Raw genomic sequence first — 24195 nt, forward strand, 5'->3', positions numbered from 1 at the left:
TCCCCTTGGTGTCTTCTGCGGTTGGCAGCTGCTGTCCTTGCTCCTTTGGGCCAGAATTGGTGTCCCACATGTGGGAGCGATTTGCAGCTCACGACTGTCCTGCTTCTGAGACTCACCTTCCTCCCCTGTGCGATCTTTCTCCTCCCCAGGGGCATAGCTGTCAAGTTTCAGATTTGAAATAAGGCATCAGCAGCCTCACCTGTCCTGGGGACAGTCTACGGGATATCTAACAATCCGGGATAGCAGCGGGAAACGGCGCTGGAATAACCCGCAAAAAATGGGAAGGTTGACAGCTATGCCCAGGGGCTCCCCACCTGTCTGTGTTGCCGTTCCTCCACAGTCAGCTCAGCTCCACTGAGAAGCTCCATCTTTGCTTGGAGCTGCTCTCCATTCTCTGCACTTGCTACAGATGTACTTTTGCGTGTTCTGCAGCAAAAAGACAAACATGGCACAGGTGTTGCAGATCAGCTCCCGTAGTCTGTTTCTTGCTATCATGTCAAAAGCAGACTTGAAGTTTATAAAAGCTGTGTAAAGTGCTCCACCAGCAGAAGAATATTTTTCTGATGCTGTAAAACCAATCCCTGGTCAATGGATGAGCAGCCAGACCTAAAACATGCTTGCTCTTCCTCCAGGAAATTTTCTTCCTCCATCTAACTAGAAAGTTTCTCTAAAAGATGGCTAGCATACAATTTACTGATGATACTTAAGAGACTGATTGGTCTAGAATTCCCTTTTTTTGTAAATTGGGATAATGATTGCAAGCCCCCAGTCTGGTGGAGCACATGTAGTATGATCAATACATGTGAACAGGACAGCAAAAACTGGTGCCCACCATTCCAAGTTTGACTTTAGTAATTTGAGGGGTGGGTGCGGGTGTGTAATTACTACCTGGGGGCTTTGCCCAATTTAAGTCCAGAGGTGAACCTGCCAATTTCAGATAATGAAACGGGGCCACAGTATGCTCCCAGAAACGTGAAAGTGGTCGACACCTTTTGGCAAAAAGCTTTTAATCTGACCTCCAAAATTGCCAACAATATATCCTTCCTGATTCGGCACTTGCTTTCTTAGCCCTAGATTTGACCCCAAACTCCACCCTTAAATCTAAAGAATTAATTTCCTTCCTGTTCACAATAGTTAGTTATTGCCCAGCGATGGAAGGAAACCTCTAATATACCAACAGAGGTTGGGTTAATATCTGGAACATTGCTGTATCAGGCATGTACAACCCCCGTGGGGTTGGTCGATCTCAGAGTCTTTCTCTGCAACCTCGGGATCCACATCAGCTGCAAGGCTCCCTTTGATGGCGGGGGGGGGGGAGGGAGAGATCGCACACTGGTTTGGGGGTGGGGGGAGAAGAGGGACAGCTGTGATCATAGATCACAGGCTACTTGAAGTTGGACATGCCTGGACTACAGCATTAAACTACACAGCATTAGCCTTCATACGAGTAAAACTAAACTGGAGATAAAAAAGATAGCTTCCAAACAGCTACTCATCTTCACGTTACCTGCACCCCTCTCCATGTCTATTGTACAAGAATGTAGAATGCATCATATCCTAAGAAGAAATCACAAGGTCTGCAAGAGAGGCTACACACTAGGCTGCCTTCCCCTCCTTTCTCACCTGTCTATAAAGGCTGGTTGTCTCCCTCCCTGACCTAGCTGTGCTCTGGTGTCCAGGCAGAGGGGTGGATGCTGGTCAGCAGAACAGGCTCTGTGACCTCAGTGAGTAGCTAAGGGAGGCATTATGAGCTCCTCATTCAGGTGTCCAGGCAGAGAGGCTGGTCAGCGGGACAGCCTTTGGTGGGGATAGCCTATGCAATTTTACTGAATGAGACTCCCCTAAGGCCAGGCTGCTGCTGCTGCACCACCAGCACCAGGTAGAGATGCAGGCTCCTGAATGAGTGTGTCTAAGAATTTCCTGCCTGCCTGCAAGTTAGGCCCCCACTTGCAGCGAATGTGCCCTGATGCCCTGGTGTCAGTCTGCAGCGGAGAGGTGGGAACTGCTGTTGCTGCCTCTTGCCCTGGCTTAAATCTTAAAAGTTAGATTATCCATTAGAGGCAGTGCTCAAGGTGAGCTCTGCTTCTCCTGCTCCTCCTTTGCAGATGAGGGAATGGTGAGGGGGGGTGCCCACTCATGTGGATGCGAGCCAGATGGTCCTGCAAACACCTGGGGTAATCCACATGGGTGAGCAGGGAGAGGGGTGCCAGCCTCTGCCCAAATTGGGCTGCTGGCTTTGGCAGGGAGGGGGCTGGGGAGGGGGCATCAGCCAAAAGAAGCTTTTGGAGTGTTTTTAGGCCTTTACCCGAGGGTTCTTTTGTTCCCTCGGATGCCTCAGATGCCCCCTTTCTCTACTTTTGGGGCTTTTGTATTTTTTTCTTAGGGGGTTCTCTTTTTGGGGGTTAGGTATGCCTATCCCTTTTATGGCCAGGTCTCCCCTATCTTTCTTCCCACGGGTGGGTGGGCTTTGTTGGATTCCTTTAGGGATAGGTTCCAGGGTCTTCCTCCATCTCAGGCGTTCACCCAAGTCTGGAAGAAAGGAAATGGAGGTACAATCATTGTTTTCAATGCAACTAGTTTGTCTATAATGGAGAGTCTTCATTTATTCCAATGTTTTATATCCATATTTAGAGCTTTCCAAACCATACTATAATTAAACTGATACAACTTGTTTGTTCAAGTTTTGGGTAATTTGCACCCCCAGATATCTAAAACTTCCTAGCTATTTGAATCTTCAACATTGCTGTAAAAGTCTACTGCATATGAATGGGGTGGTGTATGAAAAAGCATTACCTCTGCTTTCTTAAAAGTATCTTGCAATCCTGAGACCCTGGAGAACTGTTCCAGCTCTGTACATAGTATTTTGCCTGCTGTGATAGGGTCAGAGGTACATAAAATTATATCCTCTGCAAAGAGGCCTGAATTTTGTTCATTTCTGTTTGCAAGCACTCCTGTACGAGTAGGTCCCAGAGTGGGTTGGGGTTCTACCTGCGGGAGGACCAGAAGCATTTCCTTGTTTGCGGCTGATAGCATAGGGACAGGGCTCCCAGTCTGGACAGTGGGGATCCTCTGTTCCTGTGGAATGGGGGCTAAGGTTCCGCAATGGTAGAGGCCCACCCTGGCTAAAGATTTAGGCACCGGCTAAATCTTATATCTGTTAAGCTCACCTGTTTCTACAATTCAGTGAGATAGGGGTTACAACAGCAACAAAGATCATCATTCATCTAAAGAACAATTGCTATTTCAGGTTCTCACACCAGAGCGGAATCTAACCAAACTGCTTTTGTTTCTGGATCAATGTGGATCATTTATGGATATTTGCGTATTTATCTACTGCTTTTCCTCCCAAACTGATGTTTTGTGTTGTTGCTCCCTATAAACTCTTGGTTTGTAAGCTGCTTTGGACTAATAATAATAATAATAATAATTTTTATTTATACCCCACCCTCCCCGGCCAGAGCCGGGCTCAGGGTGGCTAATACCAATAAAATCACAGTAAAAACATAATGGGGGGGGGGGGAGGAAAAAAAACAATTTAAAATACAGGTTAAAATGCAATTTAAAATGCAGCCTCATTTTAAAAGTAGCTGATAAATCAAGACCATAAGGGGAGGGAAACATAAGGGTCAGACTGAGTCCAAACCAAAGGCCAGGCGGAACAGCTCTGTCTTGCAAGCCCTGCGGAAAGATATCAAGTACCGCAGGGCCCTGGTCTCTTGTGGAAGAGCGTTCCACCAAGTCAGGGCCAGTACTGAAAAGGCCCTGGCCCTAGTTGAGACCAATCTAACCACTTTGCGACCTGGGACCTCCAAAATGTCATTTGCAATGACAATGCAATGTACATTGTTCTACAAAACGCAATGTAGATGGACAGTAGTACTGAAAATAAATACGTGATTTTGAGGGAGCCTCAGACTTTATTGGCACATCTAGTGAAATATATATTCAAGAGTACCGGTAAGTCCCACTGAAGGCCATTGAATGGGCCTTAGTCATGGCTTATCTAAGCCCCATGGGGATACTGGGGCCTTGACTACTGGGGTGGCTTTTTCAGAGAATCTGCCTTTCTCCCTTCTCTCTTGCTGTCTATCACAGCATCCACTTGCATGTATGTTACTGTCTCTAAGTTGTCCAAGGATTTCATCCATTCCCCGGCTATAAATCCTTAACTTCTCAGCTGGCTTCTCTGTCTGCTTCATGGGACAATGAAGCAGATCAGGAGAGCATCTAGATAGCACAATTTCCTACCTGCCATGTTGATAGGAATGCTGACACAAAAACCACAATTATCTAATCTGAGAGCACGCCTCGCACTGCTTACTGAACGACGTCCGGTAAGAAGTGGGCAACGGAATAGTGATGGTGCAAAGTTGTTTCCTGCTGTCTCTACGGTAACCCTGCAGAATGTGAGGAAGGGTCGAAGAGAATATTAGAATCAGAATCAGATGATATCATTATGGAAGGTGGAAGAGCAGCCTGGGGATGAGAAAAGGGTGATCAGTTCACCTTTCCTGGTTGACCATTCATCTTCATAAATGCTCCCTACACATTTTTAAACATAGTCACCTGAATTTTCCTTTGGAGTTTGTTACTATCTTCCATGGAGACGATGTTGGAAAAAGAGAATTGTACTCTGGAGATGGCCAGCCGAGAGGAAGTTGTAGGAAGTACTCAAACCGTACGGTTCCTACCTGTGTAACTTATCCCCATAATATCAAAATAAGCTCCAATAGACAAGAGGGGAAGACTCAAGAGCAGCAGGTGCAGACTTAGAGCACTCCAAGCAGGCTTTGGAAGGCACAGCACATTGAATGATTCCTGCCCTTCCCAGAGGAGGAGGAGACGAGTGGTGGTGATAGGTGTCTCCCAACTGAGGGGAACAGAGGCACCAGTGTGCAGAGGAAACAGGATGTCCTGGGAGGTGTGCTGTCTTGCAGGTGCAAAGATTGACGATGTGGTGGAGAAGTTGCCAAGTGTTCTCAAGCCCACTGAGCACTACCCCTTCCTTCAGATTCATAGTGCCACACACAGCCTTTAACATATAGAAAGGGACTATGAGACTCTGGGCATGGAGCTGAAGAGCCTTGGGGCACAGGTGGTCTTTTCATCACTCCTTCCTGTTGAAGGTCGTGGCCCAGGAAGAGAGAGGGGCTGTGTTGTGAGGCACCCACTGCGTGTCCCGAACCCCACTCACCAATGCTATAAAGGCATCAAGGAGGACAAGGAACACAACTTTGAGGCAGTGTGGCATGACAAAAGCAACCTGAACAAATATTAGCTCCTCAACTAACCAACCAAGGTGTTTAGCCCCTGAATACTGCTGGGATTATAAAATTGTCATCCCCAGCGAGATAAGAAATGTCAAGTTATCCTGGATGCCAAAAGAATATGAAGAAGTTAGAAGTAACTTATGACTCTGTGGCCCTCCTAAAATCACACCTAAAACTAAACTGGAGATAAAAAAGATAGCTTCCAAACAGCTACTCATCTTCACGTTACCCGCACTGCTCTCCATGTCTATTGTACAAGAATGCAGAATGTATCATATCCTAAGAAGAAATCACAAGGTGTGCAAGAGGGGCTACACACTGGGCTGCCTTCCCCTCCTATAGAAGGAGCCCCTTTCTCACCTGCCTATAAAGGCTGGCTGGCTCCCTCCCTGACCTAGCTGTGCTCTGGTGTCCAGGCAGAGGGGTGGATTTGGTCAGCAGAACAGGCTCTGTGACCTCAGTGAGTAGCTAAGGGAGGCATTGTGAGCTCCTCATTCAGGGGCTGTTTAAAAGGCCAGGCAGGCACCCTACAAGTTAGCTATGGTGTCCAGGCAGAGAGGGGCTGGTCAGCGGGACAGCCTTTGGTGGGGACAGCCTATGCAACTTTACTGAATGAGACTCTCCTAAGGCCAGGCTGCTGCTGCTGCTGCTGCACCACCAGCACCAGGTAGAGATGCAGGCCCCTGAATGAGTGTCTCTAAGACTTGCCTGCCTACAAGTTAGGGCCCCTCTTGCAGTGAGTGTGCCCTGATGCCCTGGGGTGAGTCTGCAAGGAAGAGGTGGGAACTGCTGTTGTTGCCTCTTGCCCTGGCTTGAAGCTTAAAAGTTAGAATATCCATTAGAGGCAGTGCTCAAGGTGAGTTCTGCTCCTCCTGCTCCTCCTTTGCAGATGAGAGAATGGTGGGGGGGGGGTACCCACCCATGTGGATGCGAGCCAGATTAGCAAGGCCTCTGCTCAAATCCTTTATACCGCAATCCACCAGGGAGATTTCAACCTCATTGGCCTCCCCTAGCTCAGTTTCTCCACCTACAGCACTAAATTCCCTCAGCTTGTCCAGGGGACACCAAAGGATCCTGTTGGGTTGTCCTCCCTCTGCTCCCAGGGTCCTCAGGATGCTGAGACCAAACCAATGAGCGAGTCTGATATGGGGACGTTCTGCCTGAGGGTGCATCTTGAATTGGGGATGGCGCCAGGTCAGGGTGACAAGAGTGCCATCAACAGGGACAGGATTGGGGTGAGACACATAAGGGGGAGGGTCATATTCTTCAAGATCAGAAAGTACTGGGGGCGGGGGCAGAGGAGCCTAAGACTGGCAGAAACTTACAAGGCTTCGTCATAGCAGGTTTCAGCGTCAAATCATGAAACAATTCTCCATAGTCATGTTCCATCCCATTTCCCAGTGTTCCTAAGGAACTTCAACAATTTCAAAATAATGCCGCGATCTATCATTCCGAATTCAGGCCAAACAACAAGTTCACTGAGGTCATAAAGGGGCCATTCCTGCTGGCAAATTTGCCTTAATTTTTGCTTGGTCAAGTTGCTCCCCAGCCCTCCCGCCACAATGGACCAATTATTTAGTGGAATTGCACCCATCCCTGCCGCCCACCCTGCACCCATCCTTGCCCCTTCGGGGGAAGTAGCCAGCGCCCACCCACCCATCCCTGGGTGGTAGATCACTACTTGTTTTTTATATTGGATCGTAGATCACAGGCTACTTGAAGTTGGACATGCCTGCTGTATCAGAACGCCTCACATACCATTGGTGACTAATCAAAGGCATCTCCAATAAAATACCTTTGATACAGTCTGGTCTCCCCTTTTCTCTTTTATTGAAGAGGAACAGGATATTTTAATGACTTCATCACAGAGGTGTCTGTGGAGGGGATATATTCACTGAAAATGTTAGGTTTTTTCCATTTCTTTTTCAAAAAAGCCTACCTGTTTGTTAAGTCTGGCACCAGAGGTCCTTCTCCGAATAGGCTTAATAAAATGTAGGCTTAATAAAAATTACTATTATTTATAAGCTGCCACATGACTGGGTTGCCCGGAGAGACACGTTTTAGATATTTAAATATATATACCGGTATATATTTCCCAGAATTTTAACTGATTTTATATGTACTGTTTTTGTATTTTTACTGTTGCTACAATGATTGCTTTTATTTCTGATGTTTTTGATATAAAGTAATTCCCAAGATTACTTGCCAACAAAGATCCATATAGTTAAAGCTATGGTTTTCCCAGTAGTGATGTATGGAAGTGAGAGCTGGACCATAAAGAAGGCTGATCGCCGAAGAATTGATGCTTTTGAATTATGGTGCTGGAGGAGACTCTTGAGAGTCCCATGGACTGCAAGAAGATCAAACCTATCCATTCTGAAGGAAATCAGCCCTAAGTGCTCACTGGAAGGACAGATCCTGAAGCTGAGGCTCCAATACTTTGGCCACCTCACGAGAAGAGAAGACTCCCTGGAAAAGACCCTGAGGTTGGGAAAGATGGAGGGCACAAGGAGAAGGGGACGACAGAGGATGAGATGGTGGGACAGTGTTCTCAAAGCTACCAGCATGAGTTTGACCAAACTGCGGGAGGCAGTGGAAAACAGGAGTGCCTGGCGTGCTCTGGTCCATGGGGTCACGAAGAGTCGGACACGACTAAACGACTAAACAACAACAACAATTCCCAAGACTTCACAGGGATATGGGAATCTAATCCATGTGTGCTACTTTGTCAACCTCTGGATCTATTTTCCAGAAAGTAGCTGAGTCATGAGTCTATGATGCAGCAATTAACTTCTGCCAGTTCAATCTTGTCGCAGGAAACCCCCCACCCCATCATTCAGTTTGTACAAACTCTGACACACACTCATACACGACATACGCTATGCTTCTGTTATAAATTCATAGAAAATCAACCATACATCAGATCTGCACCGTTCCACTTTTATTTTACTCCATGAAGGAAGGACTACAAAATGGGGAAGGTTTGATACAGGGCAGCCATAATCTCTTGAGCATACCAGCACATACACAGGAGGCCTGCCCAGTTGCTATGCCAACCCTGATGGTCCTAGACAGAAGACCATCAAGGTCACAAAGGACTTGCATATGGGAGTGGATTCAACACGGACTGGAACAAAGGACAATGATCAGCTCTTCCCTCTGGGGGCAGGAAAATGCCAACTCCCCTTTGTCCTCTGGAAATGACTCATGGGGAGGGGGAAAGGAGGAACCAACCAGGTGACAAGATACTCAGGTTACCTCCACAACTCCTCCCTCAACCCCTCCTTTTTGTGATGTGTCAATGATGTAGTCGTGATGTAGTTCTAGGGGTGTAGCTTGGGGGATTAGTAACTAATAAAAGTTGGGGTCTTCTTTTGTTCTGGGCTTCCATTTTGTTTCACCTGGTGGCAGGTGGGAGTCCTGTTGCGACTGTCTTCAATAAAGACCAAGCCTACTGGCTTGCTGTTTTGCTCTGGTATTCCTGGCTGGTGTCCTTGTTTTTTTGTCCAAGGGAGCCCTCGGATTTCTCCGTTAACAATCTCAACACCTGTTTCTTTTTTCCTTAATTTAATTTTCATATTCCTTCTTTAGGGACAACCATTCCATAGGTAAAGATGATATATCTAGCTTTCCCAACAAGAATTTTCTTCATATCTAAACACCCTTTGTCAAACTAAGGTTTAGACATGTGGGGGTGGGGGTGTTTAGTGGTTATTACATAAGAATTTTGCAGATATGTAATTAGGTTCTGATAGGAATGTAAAACATATTCTGGTGATCTTACAGATAGCAGGGAGCCTCTTAAAATGAGGCAGATTTCCAAGTATACCAGGTGGAATGAGGCCTGCTCTAATTTAGCAGTCCCATTGACACAAGCAAATCTTAAATCAGCCTCCAATCTTGACCCTGGTTCACAGTCAGCATATAAACCTTGCACATTAAGATTTAAGATTACAATTAAAGGAAAGTGATCACTTTCAGTACTTACAACCTTCTTAAAACTTGGCACCAGATTTAGAGATACCATTATGTGGTCGATTGTTGATGCCCCCATGCCAGATGTATATGTGAATTCACCATATTTATCTCCCTCAGTGCTCCCCCCTCCCACATTCAATATCACCAAATCTGTTTACCATTTATAGATGAGACATTCACCAAAATGTTTCTAAATCACTCAATCATTGGGGCCCAGTCTGGCATTAATCAATCAATCAATCAATCAATCAATCAATCAATCAATATTTATTACGGCAAACAGCCAGTATAGTCTGGCATTAAAGTCACAAATATTTTGTACAAAAACTAATATTGCTATTTTGTTCTTCTGTTTTCATATCTTAGCTCAATACATTCTGTTACTTCACGTCTAACACTATTTTAAGCCTCCTATTACACTGCATGAAATTTGTATCAGGATGGACAATCTGGAAAATCGTTCCTCTTTTAAATTTACATCCTAAAATAAAATAAACCATTCTCCTCAAAAATCTGCGTTTGAAAGCTATCGGGGGGGGGGGGGCGGACGGGACTAAGAACACTGCCACCAATTGGCCAATAATTTGAATTGCAGTGCTGAGGTTAAAAAAAACCCTATCTTCTGGGGGTGGTCAAACTGCTGTTAGCCGCACCAAAATAACCTCCCTATGGTGCAAGCCTGGGCAGTATGTATGGAGGGTGTGAGCTGTCAATACGACAAGACCACCCCCTTGGCCTTGCTGATGTGGTCCAAAGGAAAGCAGAGCAATGTTTGGCACCAGCTTGGCTGCAGCAGTTGAGGGAAGGAGGCGTACAAGGCACCACCCAACTATCTTACAGATTTCACTCTAGATTTATGTAGAGTTTACTCCTTAGGCTTTTCTTCTCCTGAAGATATCCCACAAGGGGGGCTTAGGATCGAGAGTTTTCCTCCCTCTCCCATATGGGCTACCTTCCCAGGCTGATGAGTCCCATTTGCCCCTCACTGCCCTCTACAGCACATGCAGAAACCACTTTCTTGACTGTTGGACACACTTTTGGTCTCATCCACTCAGTCCACCAGAGCCGGTCTTCACATGAAGGGAAAGTCCCTAATTCACCAAGGGTTTAAAATCAAATGCACATGTAGTAATAGCAGGGAGCAATTCTAACCTAATTCCCTCCAGCCTTTATGGAGTGGCAGAGATCTGCCTGTCCACACAATGGTCTCGTGAAGTAGGTTAAACTGAGAGAATAGCAACTGGCCCAAGTTCACTAACTGAACATTGCGGTTGAGCAGTGTTATGAACTTGGTCCTAATACAAAATGCTGCACCACCTTTTCAGTCCAGGTTCCCCTTTTGTGGAACGCTCTCTCACCAGGGAAGCACACCTGGTACCACCACACAGGTGTGTGTTTTAAGGCACCAGGCAAAACATTTCCTATTTACTCAGGCGTGTGGTTTTTAATTGGGAGGGTGGTTAGATATGTCAGTGGACTTAAGTTATACAGTGGTACCTTGGGTTACATACGCTTCAGGTTACATATGCTTCTGGTTACAGACTCCACTAACCCAGAAATAGTGCTTCAGGTTAAGAACTTTGCTTCAGGATGAGAACAGAAATCGTGCTCCGGCAGCGTGGCAGCAGGAGGAGGCCCCATTAGCTAAAGTGGTGCTTCAGGTTAAGAACAGTTTCAGGTTAAGAACAGACCTCCGGAACGAATTAAGTACTTAACCTGAGGTACCACTGTACTCATCTTTTAAAGCAGGATGAGTTGGACTTGTTCAAATTAAATACATTGTCAGATGAGAAATACTCACTTGTGTGTTGCTGTTATTTTTAAAATGTCTTTTTAATATTTTACTGTGTAAGTCACTTATGGGCACTTGAGTACAGAAGTGCAATTTAAAAACAATAAAGAAATAAAATAATTTGAAAAAATCTACCAAAGAACAGTTCTTGAAGAAAAAAAGCATAAAAGTTTATTGTATGCAAAAATCAAGAGAAGACACTCCATGGTATATGTACATTAATTTACAAGAAAAAAAAATAAAGAGGCAAGTAATTATTTACAAGATGTCCCTTTTGAGTACAAATACACACACACTCACACTCCCAACGTGGATCTTTTTATTTACAAGCAGAAAAAGGCCCCGAAACAAACAAACAAACAAACCCTGAAGCAAAGCCAAATAAAATTTTAAGATGTTAAAAGGTGGAAATGGGGACTCAGGCATATTATAAGCTTCAGGGGAGAGAGGCATATGCGAGGGTCTGTCTACACATTATGAGGAATGCCGAATGTAAGGACATATCACTAGTTGCTTTTACCAAATGTTGGAGAGTGGTAGGCGGGATGATGGTCAGCAGCAGCCATGTCTTCCTCATTATGTGTAATTAAAAACCCCTAAGGCCTTATTTGCTAAATACCTGGAGTTGTGGCCCTGAAGAAACCCCATGCTTAACTTACTGGACCCAGGAACAGCTGTGAACATTCAAAATAGGGAGTCAGCACTGACTGGATATGCCAGGGGCCTTTTTGCCTTCATTAATTTTGATGGAGGACAAAACAAAGAGCTGGCAAGAGACTGGCCAGTCTAGATTATACTTCAACAGCAAGGTAGCAAGGGGACCAGATTTCTGCTCTGGACTCAAATGCAATTGTGAGGTGTAAAGGTCCATTTTGACCAGGTGCAAGTTGATGCAAGGTTCTACGTCATACTGATGAGTTTTTGAACCAACCATGAACCACGCTATAGGCCTTAAATGCTATTTACTCTGGCTATTAAACCAATCTGAGCAAAGCATCCTTCATACACTGCTTGAAAAGGCGCCAGTGGTAGGTGAGAGGAGCCATGTCACTGCCAACCTTTAAAAGGAGGAAGCCAGCCCTGTACAGATCGTATGTTGATTGTCAGTAACTCATGCAGGAAAAGGCCCATTTTACTACAGCCAACTTCTGGCTTGGCTACTTTGTTCTTAAGATGTTTTTATGGGCAGAAACTAACCATGGGGCTTCCCCATGCCCAGCCTGAGATTTACTTCCCGCAATGGCAACATCCTACCAAGGCTGATGTAGAGAGGAATGTGCTAGCAGCTCTCTGCACCCTGCTCTTCCCTTGCTGTTCGTGCCCAGAGCTCACATTGTTGGGCTACAGCTCACTAGATCGCACTGCCGGTTCCAGTTTGTGGGACAATGCTGTTAGAACTTTGTTGAACTTCTCGTAGCGCTCACTCTGGCTGCTCTCGGCCCCTCGGCTGCCCCACAGGAGGCGCAGCTGGAACTCTGTGCTGAAGATCTCAAGCAGCTCTGGCTGAGGCTGGAAGCCTGTAATGAAAGAACAAGCATGCTTGTAGAGAAGCACGTTTCCAGTACGTTTCCAAGCACAGTTCAAAGTGTTGGTGCTGACCTTGAAAGCCCTAAACGGTCTCGGTCCTGTATACCTGAAGGAGCCCCCTCCACCCCCATCGTTCTGCCCGGACACTGAGGCCCAGCTCCGAGGTCCTTCTGGTGGTTCCCTCACTGCGAGAAGCCAAGTTACAGGGAACCAGGCAGAGGGCCTTCTCGGTAGTGGCACCCGCCCTGTGGAACGCCCTCCCACCAGATGTCAAAGAGAAGAACAACTACCAGACTTTTAGAAGACATCTGAAGGCAGCCCTGTTTAGGAAGCTTTTAATGTTTAACAGACCACTGTATTTTAATACTTTGTTGGAAGCTGCCCAGAGTGGCTGGGGAAACCCAGCCAGATGGGCGGGGTATAAATAATATATTGTTGTTGTTGTAGTTTCTAATTCAAAGAGAGAAACCACATGGGAATGCTTAAGGGTCTGAGGGCACAAATATTTCTTATTTTGACAACAATTCCTTCTGGTTGGTATCCATATAAATATGGGGATTGTTGTTGTTGTTTTGCACCCCCTTTTGACACCTGTAGGATGGAAACGCCTGTACCACCCTAACTCCAGCACTGACTGGTGATCCAGGAGGACCCCAAACATATTGCTACTCAAGGCAAAGGAGAAGATGCCACCGTCCCCTGCTACATTCCGCATGCAGAAGCCAAGTTGACAGGCAGATCAATCTTAGTTCAACATTGGCATCAGGATGCCTGAAGGCTGCAGGCTAGTTTAGGGAGTGCAGAACAGGCCACGGGGCACACACTGCTCTGTCTTCCCAACATGCTCTTAGCTGAGCTTTGTTCCACATGGCCTTCCTTACCCTGCAGCTTCATCTCTGCGTTGGTGTGGTACAGTCCGCCATGATGAGCCACCATTCGTGCCGCTTCCAGGTGGGCCATGACTACCTCCACACCATTGTCCAAGTTTTCCCAGGGCTCGGGGTTTTCTGGAACTGCTGCGTCCCGTTCCAGAAGTGTGATGAGGGGCACTATGTGTGGGAAGGTAGTGTTGGACAATGGGGGGCCTTCTGGAAGAAGAAAGCAAAAGGATTTATTTATATGAGGAGCTGAGCTGTCACTGCATATCTTGCCCTGCACCATTTCCTTTTGACTAGCTGCAGCCCTTCAGAAATACTCTGTTTACAAGTTTGAGGCTCCTGGTCTGCACTATACTAATCCGGCTACGCCCACCAACCCTTCCCTGGCAATATTAAAGAAATTGTACTGCATTAGTCACCTGGAGTACTATGGCCAGTTCTGGGCACTGTGCTTAAAGAAAAATGTAAAAGTGGTTTAGAGGAGGATAATGACGATGGTCTAGATTATAGAAAGCTGCTGCTCATCAAAGCAGATAATGCTGGACAACATGGGTCTGGCATAAAGCAGCTTCCCATGTTTCTATGTCTCTCGCATGCAAATTCTTTGCTATGCGCACTGGATCACAGCATAGAATTAAAAGCAAAACCTTCACTGGAGGTTTTTAAGCAGAGGTTGGCTGGCCATCTGTCATGGATCCTTTAGCTGAGATTTCTTCATTGCAGGGGGTTGGAATAGCTAACCCTTGGGGTCCCTTCCAATTCTACAATTCTATGAAATATTTGCTAATGCTCACACAAACAACACTAGACAGATAAATATACAAGGCTAGTTTCTACATGGTGCCTAGAGAATAACTTGCACCTTAATATCAGCAAGACAAAGGAGATGGTGTTAGACTTTCGGAGGAAGAGAGGGGAACTAGCCCTGTTGTATATTGGGTGTGTGTGTGTGTGTGTGTGTGTGTGTGTGTGGAGAGAGCCTCTTCCTTTAAATTCCTGGGAGTTTGCCTTAGTGAAGACCTTACTTGGAAAAACAATATAAACTCAGGTGGTTAAGAAGGCCCAACAGACTCCATTTTCTCGGGGTCTTGCGAAAGAACAATGTTAAACAACAACTGATGACCTCCTTCTACCGGTCCACAATAGAAAGTGTCCTCTCGTATTGTATCACAGTGTGGTACGTTGGCTTGACAGCCATGGACAGAAAGTCTTTACAGAGGGTGGTGAACACAGCGCATGATATCATGGGCTGTCCCCTGAGCCCGCTAGATGACATCACAAGGGATCATTGCCTTAGGAGAGCGAGAAAAATTCTCAGGGACGATTCACACCCCGGCCAGCACCTCTTTAATCTTCTACCCTCGGGCAGGAGATACAGAAGTATAATCAGTCGTACCGACAGGCTAAAAACAGTTTCTATCTGTGGGCTGTTAGGCTGCTGAACGGAAAATAATATAGTGCAACTGACTTTCAGGGTTGGTGTGTTGTGCGACAAGCACACAGAGTGCAATGAGATTGAGTGGGGGGGGAGGCTTGGTTAATTTCATTGTACACAGGTTGTACATTGACAATAAAGATATTATTATTATTATTAGTTTCAAAACTTAAGCATTTCTTTCATTTTGCTGTCTGAGGCAAAAGACATGATGGCACTCTACTCCAAGACGTATACAGAAGCCAACTGGACTGGTAGCTGAATCTTACTCCAGTACTGCTGAAAGGACTGTGCCTTCCAGGTGCAGGTTGCATTGTACTCGCAGCTCAGTCCACTCCCCGCCCCTGAGCGACTGCTGCCTGAGACAGCTGCCTCACTTTGTCTCATCATAGAGCCGGCCATGTCTGTTAAGTAACAAACACAACATGTGAAACTAGATGATGCAGCAGAATAGCAGACTCTGCGTAACCTAATAGGGAGTGAAACCTGAGGGCAGGCTCACCAAGATGGGGGGTGGCTAGCTTACTTCCAAAGCTTACCTTTGCCTTCGTTCAGGCTTTTAAGGAAAGGCTTCAGCTTCTTCTCATAGAGAATAGCTCCCTCCGTGTGACGCTGGCGTAGAACCATCCAGGTCTGCTCCAGACGTGAGATCTGAAAGCCAAGGGGGAAAGGGAAACATAAGGGGAGGGGCACTGAAGCAGAGCTATTTATTTATTAAATTTGTATACCTCCTTTCACCCAAAGATCATGGGACAGTTCACAACATAAAAATACAAAAAAAAGAAGAACACAAAACACATTGTGGGGGCTGCAGGTGAGCAACCTATGCCTGGAAGGGATACTGGATAAAACTGGCCTGGCTCACAAAGCCCCTGTACTGAGAGGTTTGCTGGGGTGATTTATGGTGATTTGGGGTGTCTCTCTGGTTCCCTTGGGCTCCTTCTCATGGTTTCTAAAAGGGGCTTTGGATATCATCCAGAAATGCAAATAAGTGTAAGAGCCTGGAAACTCCGCTTTCTTTATTTCTTTGCACATCCACTGCGATGTCTGCCTGGGGCTCATGCTGGGCCAAAACTGCACATCTGTCCTGCTTCAGTTCTTCAGGCCTGACTATGGAAACACTCAAAAAGCCAGCGAGGGTGTCTTGCACACCTGTTTAATGGAGCTTCTGGTAGTATCCAAAGCCCAAACTCCTTCTACGAGGATGCTGGTAGCCCAATTTGCTGATGGACTGCAGGGGATTCCAGAGATCAGCAAAAATGCAAGCTGTGGGCAGGGGCGGGGCAGTGGCCAAACAAGTACCTGGGTCATTTCAAGGGCATCCATCACAGCAGCAAAACTGAACATGTTGCCCATGGTACTCTTCAGCTCAGCAGCCAGCTGGATGGTCTTGTGAAGAAGGGAAGCCCTCTCTTCCATGCTTCCCGTGCAGCCCAGAATATCCACAGCAATCATTATGGTCATGGTATGGAACCTAAGGAAGGAGAAGAGGGAAGGAAGAAAGTGAGGAAGCCAGCTGGAAGCAAAGAAAGGGGTGTAGAAGAAGCGCTTCCAGATTTCTACTTCCCCAGCCAGCAACCTGGGCATTCAGAACCTTTGGGCAATGGGTTTCTTAAGGGCCTTAAGGGCTAGATATTTGTTTTTAAAGCAAAATCTCAGAGTGCCAGAATGATAAACTCTGCACCTAGTTTCACATTTCCTGCCCTTGAATCTCCACAGTGCTGCCTAAAAGGCAGCAGCCCTTATCTCTGCAGGAGAGACAGACATTGCAGGACTGTGCTTCGCAACGAGGGACCTGCCCACCCAGCCCAAAGCATCTCTTTTGTCTGCCTGCCCCTCGAACTCTACCTTTCCAACAAATCAAGCCGAAGTTGATGTCCGTGGGGCAGGGTGAGTAGCTCCATCCCTGAGCTCACTCCCATGAGCCTCTGCATCTCCTTGGTAACGCCCAGTATCCTAGCAACCTGCGACAAAGAGGGGAAAAGTGGTTTGATTTCCATCCTTGGATGCAGAAGGGAATCTTCACAATGCAAAGGATTGATGATGATAATGATGATGGTGGTGATATTTTTAGTTACTAAAAAAGTCACTGAAGAAACAATTGTTATTTGTTAGAATCTCTGCAACCACAAATCATTGTTCTGAATTGATGCTATTTCAGCTTTGTATCCCACTTTTCTGCATTTTTGAACGAACTAAAAATAATTTTGTAAAAAAACAGCAGCAGTGGGCCTAACGCAGAGCCTTGACCCTCCCCTTCACAATTCCTAGGACTAGCTGTGTTGAGCATACAGAATGGCTTGGACAGTGCTGATTTTTCCCTTTCCCAGAGTCCTTCATGCCTGTATAAGGTAAAGGTAAAGGTACCCCTGCCCGTACGGGCCAGTCGTAACCGACTCTAGGGTTGCGCGCTCATCTCGCTTAAGAGGCCGGGAGCCGGTGCCGTCCGAAGACACTTCCGGGCCATGTGGCCAGCGTGATGAAGCTGCAACTGGCGAGCCAGCACCAGTGCCGCACATGGAAACGCCGTTTACCTTCCCGCTAGAAAGCGGTCCCTATTTATCTACTTGCACTTAGGGGTGCTTTCGAACTGCTAGGTGGGCAGGAGGTGGGACCGAACGACGGGAGCTCACCCCGTCGCAGGGATTCAAACCACCGACCTTTCGATCAGCAAGTCCTAGGCTCTGTGGTTTAACCCACAGCGCCACCCACGTCCCTTTCATGCCTGTATAACAGGCAATAATTAAACAGGTCACAGAGCTGGGTCTGTGTCCTCTGGAGCAAGGGGTGTCTCTGAGCAGGAGGAAGGCAAGATGGAGAAAGGCTGTCCTCCTGCAGGTTCCCTCACTCTGGCAACTTCAGCGCTGTGCAAAACATTTGGGGACGGGCTCAGCAAAATTCTCTTGTGACAGGCTGTCGGCTTCAGGCTGGGAAGAACAGATAAGCGTCTGTTCCGGACCAGCCAAGGACAGGCTTACTCCTGGGACAATTTTGGTAGGTCTGCTTGCCAAGCCAGTGAATAAACACTTGGCGCTGACAAGAGAGACGGGCATCACAGTGCAAACACTTAAAGCCCAGAGAGTGCCATCCTGTGTAATGAGACTTAAAATAAATTAGCAGCCATTAATTTTCCATGAACCTGTGATTGAAATACGGAGGGGCAGGGAAAATTGGGGCTGGGGGCACAAGCCCCTGGGGGCCCTTGGCATGGTGCTCTCTGGTATGCCCTCTCATAAGTTAGCGCCCCCTTCCCAGCAGGATTGTCCAGTGGAGGTAATCCTCCTTTTGGCTCCACCTTAATTTCCACTTTACTTTCCTACAAGGACCCAGGCATATTGTCACATCATATCAATGTGGAATATAAGACTGGTGACCAACCTACATGTGCTTTCTCTGAATGTGCAGGTCAGCCCAGAGCTGATCACCCAAACAGAATTCCCAGTGTCCAAATGCAATGCACTCTATGTGGGGCTACCTTTGAAGGTGACCCAGAAACTACAACTAATCCAGAAAGCAGCAGCTAGACTGATGACTGGGAGTGGCCGCTGAGACCACATAACACTGGTCTTGAAATACCTACATTGGCTCCCAGTACGCTTCCGAGCACAATTCAAAGTGTTGCTGTTGACCTTTAAAGCCCTAAACAGCCTCGGTCCAGTATATCTGAAGGAGCGTCTCCACCCCCATCGTTCTACCTGGTCACTGAGGTCCAGTGTCGAGGGCCTTCTGGCGGTTCCCTTGCGGCGAGAAGCCAAGATACAGGGAACCAGGCAGAGGGCCTTCTTGGTAGTGGCACCCGCCCTGTGGAACACCCTCCCATCAGATGTCAAAGAGACAATCAACTACCAGACTTTTAGAAGACATCTGAAGGCAGCCCTCTTTAGGGAAGCTTTTAATGTTTAATAGACCATGGTATTTTAATACTTTGTTGGAAGCTGCCCAGAGTGGCTGGGGAAACCCAGCCAGATGGGCGAGGTATAAATATATTTATTATTATTATTATTATTATTATTATTATTATTATTATTATAGCAATGCCACCACCACAGCTGGTACTAAATGGCCCTATCCTGAACGAGAGGCAGCCCAAAGAGGCCACCAGCAACCCAAAATCCCATACCAGGCAATCCACTTGGGTGATATGTTTGGCCAGAGTCTTGGCGTCCACTTCTGCTAGGAGTTCCTTGACCTTCTTGAGCACTGCCATCTCCAGGGGCTTGTTTTCCAGAGGGATAAGGAGCGACTGGAAGATAGCTGGGTTGAAGGAGGAGGTCCTTTCCACAACAGGGACAACAAAGCCCACACTGTTCAGATCCAGCCTCTTCCTGGGCCCCACCTCCACGTCAGAACCATTCAGAGCAAGCCCTCTCTGGCCCTCGTCCCCTTTTAGCCTCTCAACGTAGCTCTTGGCTGGCATCTGTTTGCCCTCTGCAGTTGGCCTGTCCCACTGAACTGGGGAAGGAGGGTGGAGCTGGCAGTAATGTCCTGTGTCCGGATCGCTATAGCTGCTGACCGAGGGAGAAGGAGAGGCCCTTGAGTAGCCATGGGAAGGGGTCGAGTGGGGGCTGTCAGACTGGTCAGCCTTGCTACCATTTCCTTGGCACAGCTGTGGTTCACTGGAGCGTCTTATGACAGGGGATGACGGGGTTATGCCACTGTCCGCTTGGCCAGTCTGTGGTTTTAGCCGAGTAACTGCAAACAGAGGTAGAGAAAGGGGTTTTTTTATTGTAAGAGTGGACACAGGCAGCAAAACAAGTATTTGGTTTGCAAAGGTAACATGTTATGAGGTCCACGCAATCATCTGTGTGTGCCCATGTTGCCGCTTTATAACAATTTCACCAAAAAACTGACATCCAATTCACTCAAAAATGGTGCCAAACTGTTGCAAATTCTCTTCTGAAAGGTTTGGCGGTAGAAACAGAAGGGTTTTTATCATAGGCCAAGAAATCAGCCCTCGAATACTTAACCTGCAGAAAAAGCATTGTGAAGTGCGGGATAATAATTACTTAACACAGCATAGTATAACCCCACCCCCCACAATCAAATCAGAATGAACGTTCAATAGTTGACATCATACGACCTCCCTACAAGTTTTGTGCAGACAAATTATCATTTATTTGTATGCTGCCTTTCCAAAGTTAAAACTATGCTCAATGCCGTTTCCAACATAACTATAAACATAACAAAAAGTAGTCATAAACAATAAACAAAGCAACAGAAAGTACACAACCAAACTGAACAATTTCCACATAAATCAAAAGATCCAAAATAAAGATAAAAACTAACAGCAACAACAGCAGCAACCTCTGCCAAAAGAGTCCCCTAAACAATTACGCAGCCCATTTCTGTAGGAGGACTTAATAAAAGATAATCTGGAAAGGACCAGAAAGTTTTGGGCTAAAGACCAGGACAAAAATGCTTTATAAACAGTAGGGAGAAGTTCTCACATGCCATTGTGATTACTCTTTATTATACGTTGAATATTTCTCTCACACTCCATTTTATTTTATTTTTGTTCTTTGAAAACCGTTCCTACCTGTGCTGTAGGCTGCAGTTGCAGGGCTCTCAGAGATGGGAGACATTGAAGAGTGGAGATCTTGGATTTGATCCACACTGACCGCACAATTCCGGATGATGTCTCGGTGATGTGGCAAGGAGACACTAGGCAAAGGATAAAAGAAGGTGTTGGCACAAAATCCTCCCAAGAGGACCAAGCAGGGCCAGACTAAGGGGCCAGACCCATGGAATAAGTGGGCATTGTTGCTTTGATTAAGGCAAAAAGTGCAGCGGCTAGGGACTCTTGCCTGTTTGTAGAAAAGCACAATGCCCACATCAAGAGGACCTGCTTTATCTTCCCTCAATCTTAGTCGCCTCACTTTGCCAATGACATGGGCCTGTCCTGTTTGTGAGGTGCCCTAGTCTGGGTCCAGGATGCTAAAGTCTCCATCAGCTGGGACACTTTTTCCGTATGAGATGTGTGGTGGCATCACCCAGCCACAGTCCTCATCATGGAGGATGGATTACCAAATTGCATAAGCCAGCAAGGGAGTCGGTTCTAATTGAAGGCCACACTACCGTAAAAGTAAAGTATTATTCAAAAGCAGGAGTTCTATTTCACACAGGGGGACTTACGAGCCCCGGGGATATAGAGATGACTTGAGTTGCTTCAGACCCAGAGCAGCAAACCTCTTGCTATCGAGAAGCTTGGTTCAGCTGGAGCTCCACACAAACCTGAGAACCGTGGGTGGTATTCAACTAGGTTCCACTCAAAGCAGACCTACTGAAATTCAATGGACCTAACTTAGTCCTTCTCATTCATTTCAAAGAGTCTACACACAGCTGAATGCTGCCCTTTGTTTATTTTGCACATAGCCAAACAAATGAGTGTGGTGCCATTGCCAAGGAACCAGAGGAAGCTACAGTGGTTTTAATAGGACCTTCTCCATAGTTTCATGTCTTCCCACCTACCCACAATGTAAACAATGATGAGTAAAATAAGCCCACTGCAAGCGTAATGAGTCCCCAGAAACTTTTGGTATACCTAATGCAAGTGTATCTGATATTTTATTATTTTTATTGATGTCTATTTTGTTTGTTGTTTTACTACATATGAGGTTTTAATGTTTCATGATTGCAAGCTGCTCTGGGATTACCTTCTGGCTGGAAATAGTTTATATAAATAAATAATAAGCAAGTGAAGGTACCTCTATTCAGCTGTTAATTAATTCTGAGAAAGAAATTAAGAGGCTTTCCCCAACAAGCATCTTCCCCTGGTAGTTAAGCCCAAGGACTTATCCACACTTACCTTTTGCAATGCTATTTCCAGGTACAGGCCCACACTTTAACGCTCCATATAAGAGCATTGTTGTTGCCCTGGAGTATTTCCCACAAAAACCTACTCTTCAGCGCTCAATCGGAGCAAATATCAATTTGGGTTTTCTGCAGGTTGAAATTTGCTCCGATTCGGCTTTAAAGAGCAGATTTTTGGTTCAGAAAGCTCTGGAGCAAAAAGAAGAAAGGGGAGGTTGCGCTTGGACACAGAGCTTTAAAGTGTGGACCATGCCTGGAAATAAGCAGAGGAAAGTTAAGTGTGGAAAAGCCCTCACTTGGGAAATTTCCAGGGAAATGCCTCCATCTTTTCCCCATGAGGGGCACCTCAGTCACCTAGCTGTAGGTTCTGATTCCCCCACACCTTTGTCTGACCTCCCCACTACTCTGTGACAGGAAATGTGAACTGATTTGTAGGACTCAGAGCTAGAGCTCATTAAATTCAGGAGGTAGGGGTGGGGGTAGGATATAAATTTAATGAACGAACCATATTTGACCTCATCTTTGCTTGATTCTGAACCCTTTTCCTGGGTGTTTCTTGTCTTGGCTGCTCTCCAAGATATCCAGGCACTGTCCTGCTACGAGCCCATGCTTGCCTATGCAGCAACTCTGGACTCTACTAGGAAACTCAGGATATTGCTTCTTTTTGCCTTCCCTTCCTCAGGACAGGTAATTAACAGAGTCTCTCTCCACTTTCCTCTCCCTCCCTGTCTCTGAACCTTCATGTTGGCCCCAATGCCTGGTGCACTGCGGTCCATACTGCAACTTCCCAAGACACACTCCATTAGGAGCAATCTCCTAGTCCCCTGCCCCCAATAGGAACCATTTCAGTTTATGGCCCAGGCAATGTGGGCCCGGGTACTTGATGGGATTTGCAATTGCGAAATCTCTTGCTATTTTATATTTCTGTACTTGCAGTTCAAGCCGCAAAGCCGTTTCACTCACTGCCTGCCATCTTTGTGGAAATGAAATTATATTAATTTATATTGGTAATTTGTTGGTTCTTCCCAGTTCCCACATGTGAGAAAAGCAATACTGGCATTTCTTAAGTAACTGTGCCTGTTGCAGTAACCTCAATGCAGTTGTCTCCAGAAAAGAACCCTGAAGTTGTATATCTATGAGCAGGTATTAAAGAATACAAGCTCATGATCACTTGTCTCCCTTGGAGCCAGAGGGTTGTGGCTAACTAAGTTCTACTCAGAACAGACCAATTAAAACTAATGGGCCTAAGTTACCCACGTGCATCATTTTCTACATGTCTCCTCTGAGGTTGAATGCAACCCAGAGCAGAGAAGACACTGGCAACTAGAGGGGCTGAGGCACAGCAGCTGAGACAACCAGAGGCAGTCCACCACTGAGAGTGGAGTCCACAGTAGAAATTGCACAAGTGCAAAGGTGGTTCTCTAACACTCATAGCTGGTCTCCCTTAATGTAGAAAGCTGGATGCACAAGGGGGCTCTGCAACAACCTGTTGCGGGATGCAACGTTTTTGGTCAGGGTGCCATCCAGCCAACCACACCCTCTTGCAGGATGCTCCATTCCATTTCCTCTCCCGCTGGCTTTCTGCCTACCCTGCCCTGCAGCAGTTAGCATTCCATGCCTATTGAACTTGCTCAGACCTCACTGGTCTGTGTTTGGCAGTCCCCTCCCTAGGGCTCCCTCTGCCACCTCGTTTTGTCTTTGAGAGTTCCCCCAAGCCTGCTGATGTTGCCTCCTTGTATGTGGGCGGTGCCATTTTGGCTACATGCAGACGACTGGCTGTTGGAGAACAGGTTTGCAATTGTACAGGCTTACCTGGTTGGGCACCCATCACCCCTTGTGATCTTGTCAGCCGTCAATCCGTCAGTCATGGTAATGCTCCTCCGTTTGATGTGCCCCCCTTTCTGGCTGGAGTGGCTGTGCGAGCCGCTGTGCTTCCCGTTGGCAAGTCCATAGCTGGCCTCCAAGTAGCGCAACGGGAAAGTGCGGTTGATGGGGCAGTAGAAGATGGCCCCGCTTTGCTCAGAGATTGGCTTGCGGTTGCCCACATAGAAGCGCACCAAGGCTGGCACATTGTCAAAGCTCTCCTGCTCGAAGAGGTACTGGATGTGAGTGCGGCCTTCGCTGGACTTCACCATCACCTTGTTGATCTTGAAGTGGAGGGGCTCATTCCGCCAACGGCACGTCAGCACATAATCCCCAAGGCTGGTGAGTGAGTCGCGGATCAGGAAGTCCCCGTTCCTCTGAATCAGGCTCTCAGACACCTGAAAGACCAGATGGAAGGTTTGTTTAAGCAAATTTGCAATGCCCTGAAAGAAAGTGAGAGGCTCTTTGTTTGCTCAGATGAATGGCTTTTTTAAAAAAACCAACAGCTCCTCATCTTGGAACGAGAGCAGGATTCCATTCTGAAGGTAAGTTGGGAAGAACTGTTTCTCTGATCATGTGCAGAGAACACTGTCCTCTCACCACTAACTAAAGTTCAGGAGCACAGATTCCTAGGGTACCATG

General features: G+C 46.6%; 1 protein-coding gene across 3 annotated transcripts in view; it reads right to left on the bottom strand.

Moving 5' to 3' along the window:
* Positions 1 to 11185: 11185 nt before the first annotated feature.
* SH2D3C (SH2 domain containing 3C) overlaps positions 11186 to 24195 on the bottom strand; it is a 72318-nt gene continuing 59308 nt past the window's right edge. For all 3 annotated transcript variants that reach the window (XM_080990833.1, XM_080990834.1, XM_080990835.1), the window contains 8 exons: positions 23503 to 23951; positions 20417 to 20541; positions 19001 to 19572; positions 16729 to 16844; positions 16183 to 16354; positions 15420 to 15531; positions 13449 to 13655; positions 11186 to 12557 (listed from right to left, as the gene is read on the bottom strand). In XM_080990833.1, the coding sequence (XP_080846959.1) occupies positions 12382 to 12557; positions 13449 to 13655; positions 15420 to 15531; positions 16183 to 16354; positions 16729 to 16844; positions 19001 to 19572; positions 20417 to 20541; positions 23503 to 23951 (1929 nt within the window). In that variant the 3' untranslated portion in view covers positions 11186 to 12381. The remainder of the gene's footprint in view (positions 12558 to 13448; positions 13656 to 15419; positions 15532 to 16182; positions 16355 to 16728; positions 16845 to 19000; positions 19573 to 20416; positions 20542 to 23502; positions 23952 to 24195) is intronic.

This window comes from Podarcis pityusensis (assembly GCF_964106645.2).
Source record: "Podarcis pityusensis genome assembly, chromosome: Z".
NCBI lineage: Eukaryota > Metazoa > Chordata > Lepidosauria > Squamata > Lacertidae > Podarcis > Podarcis pityusensis.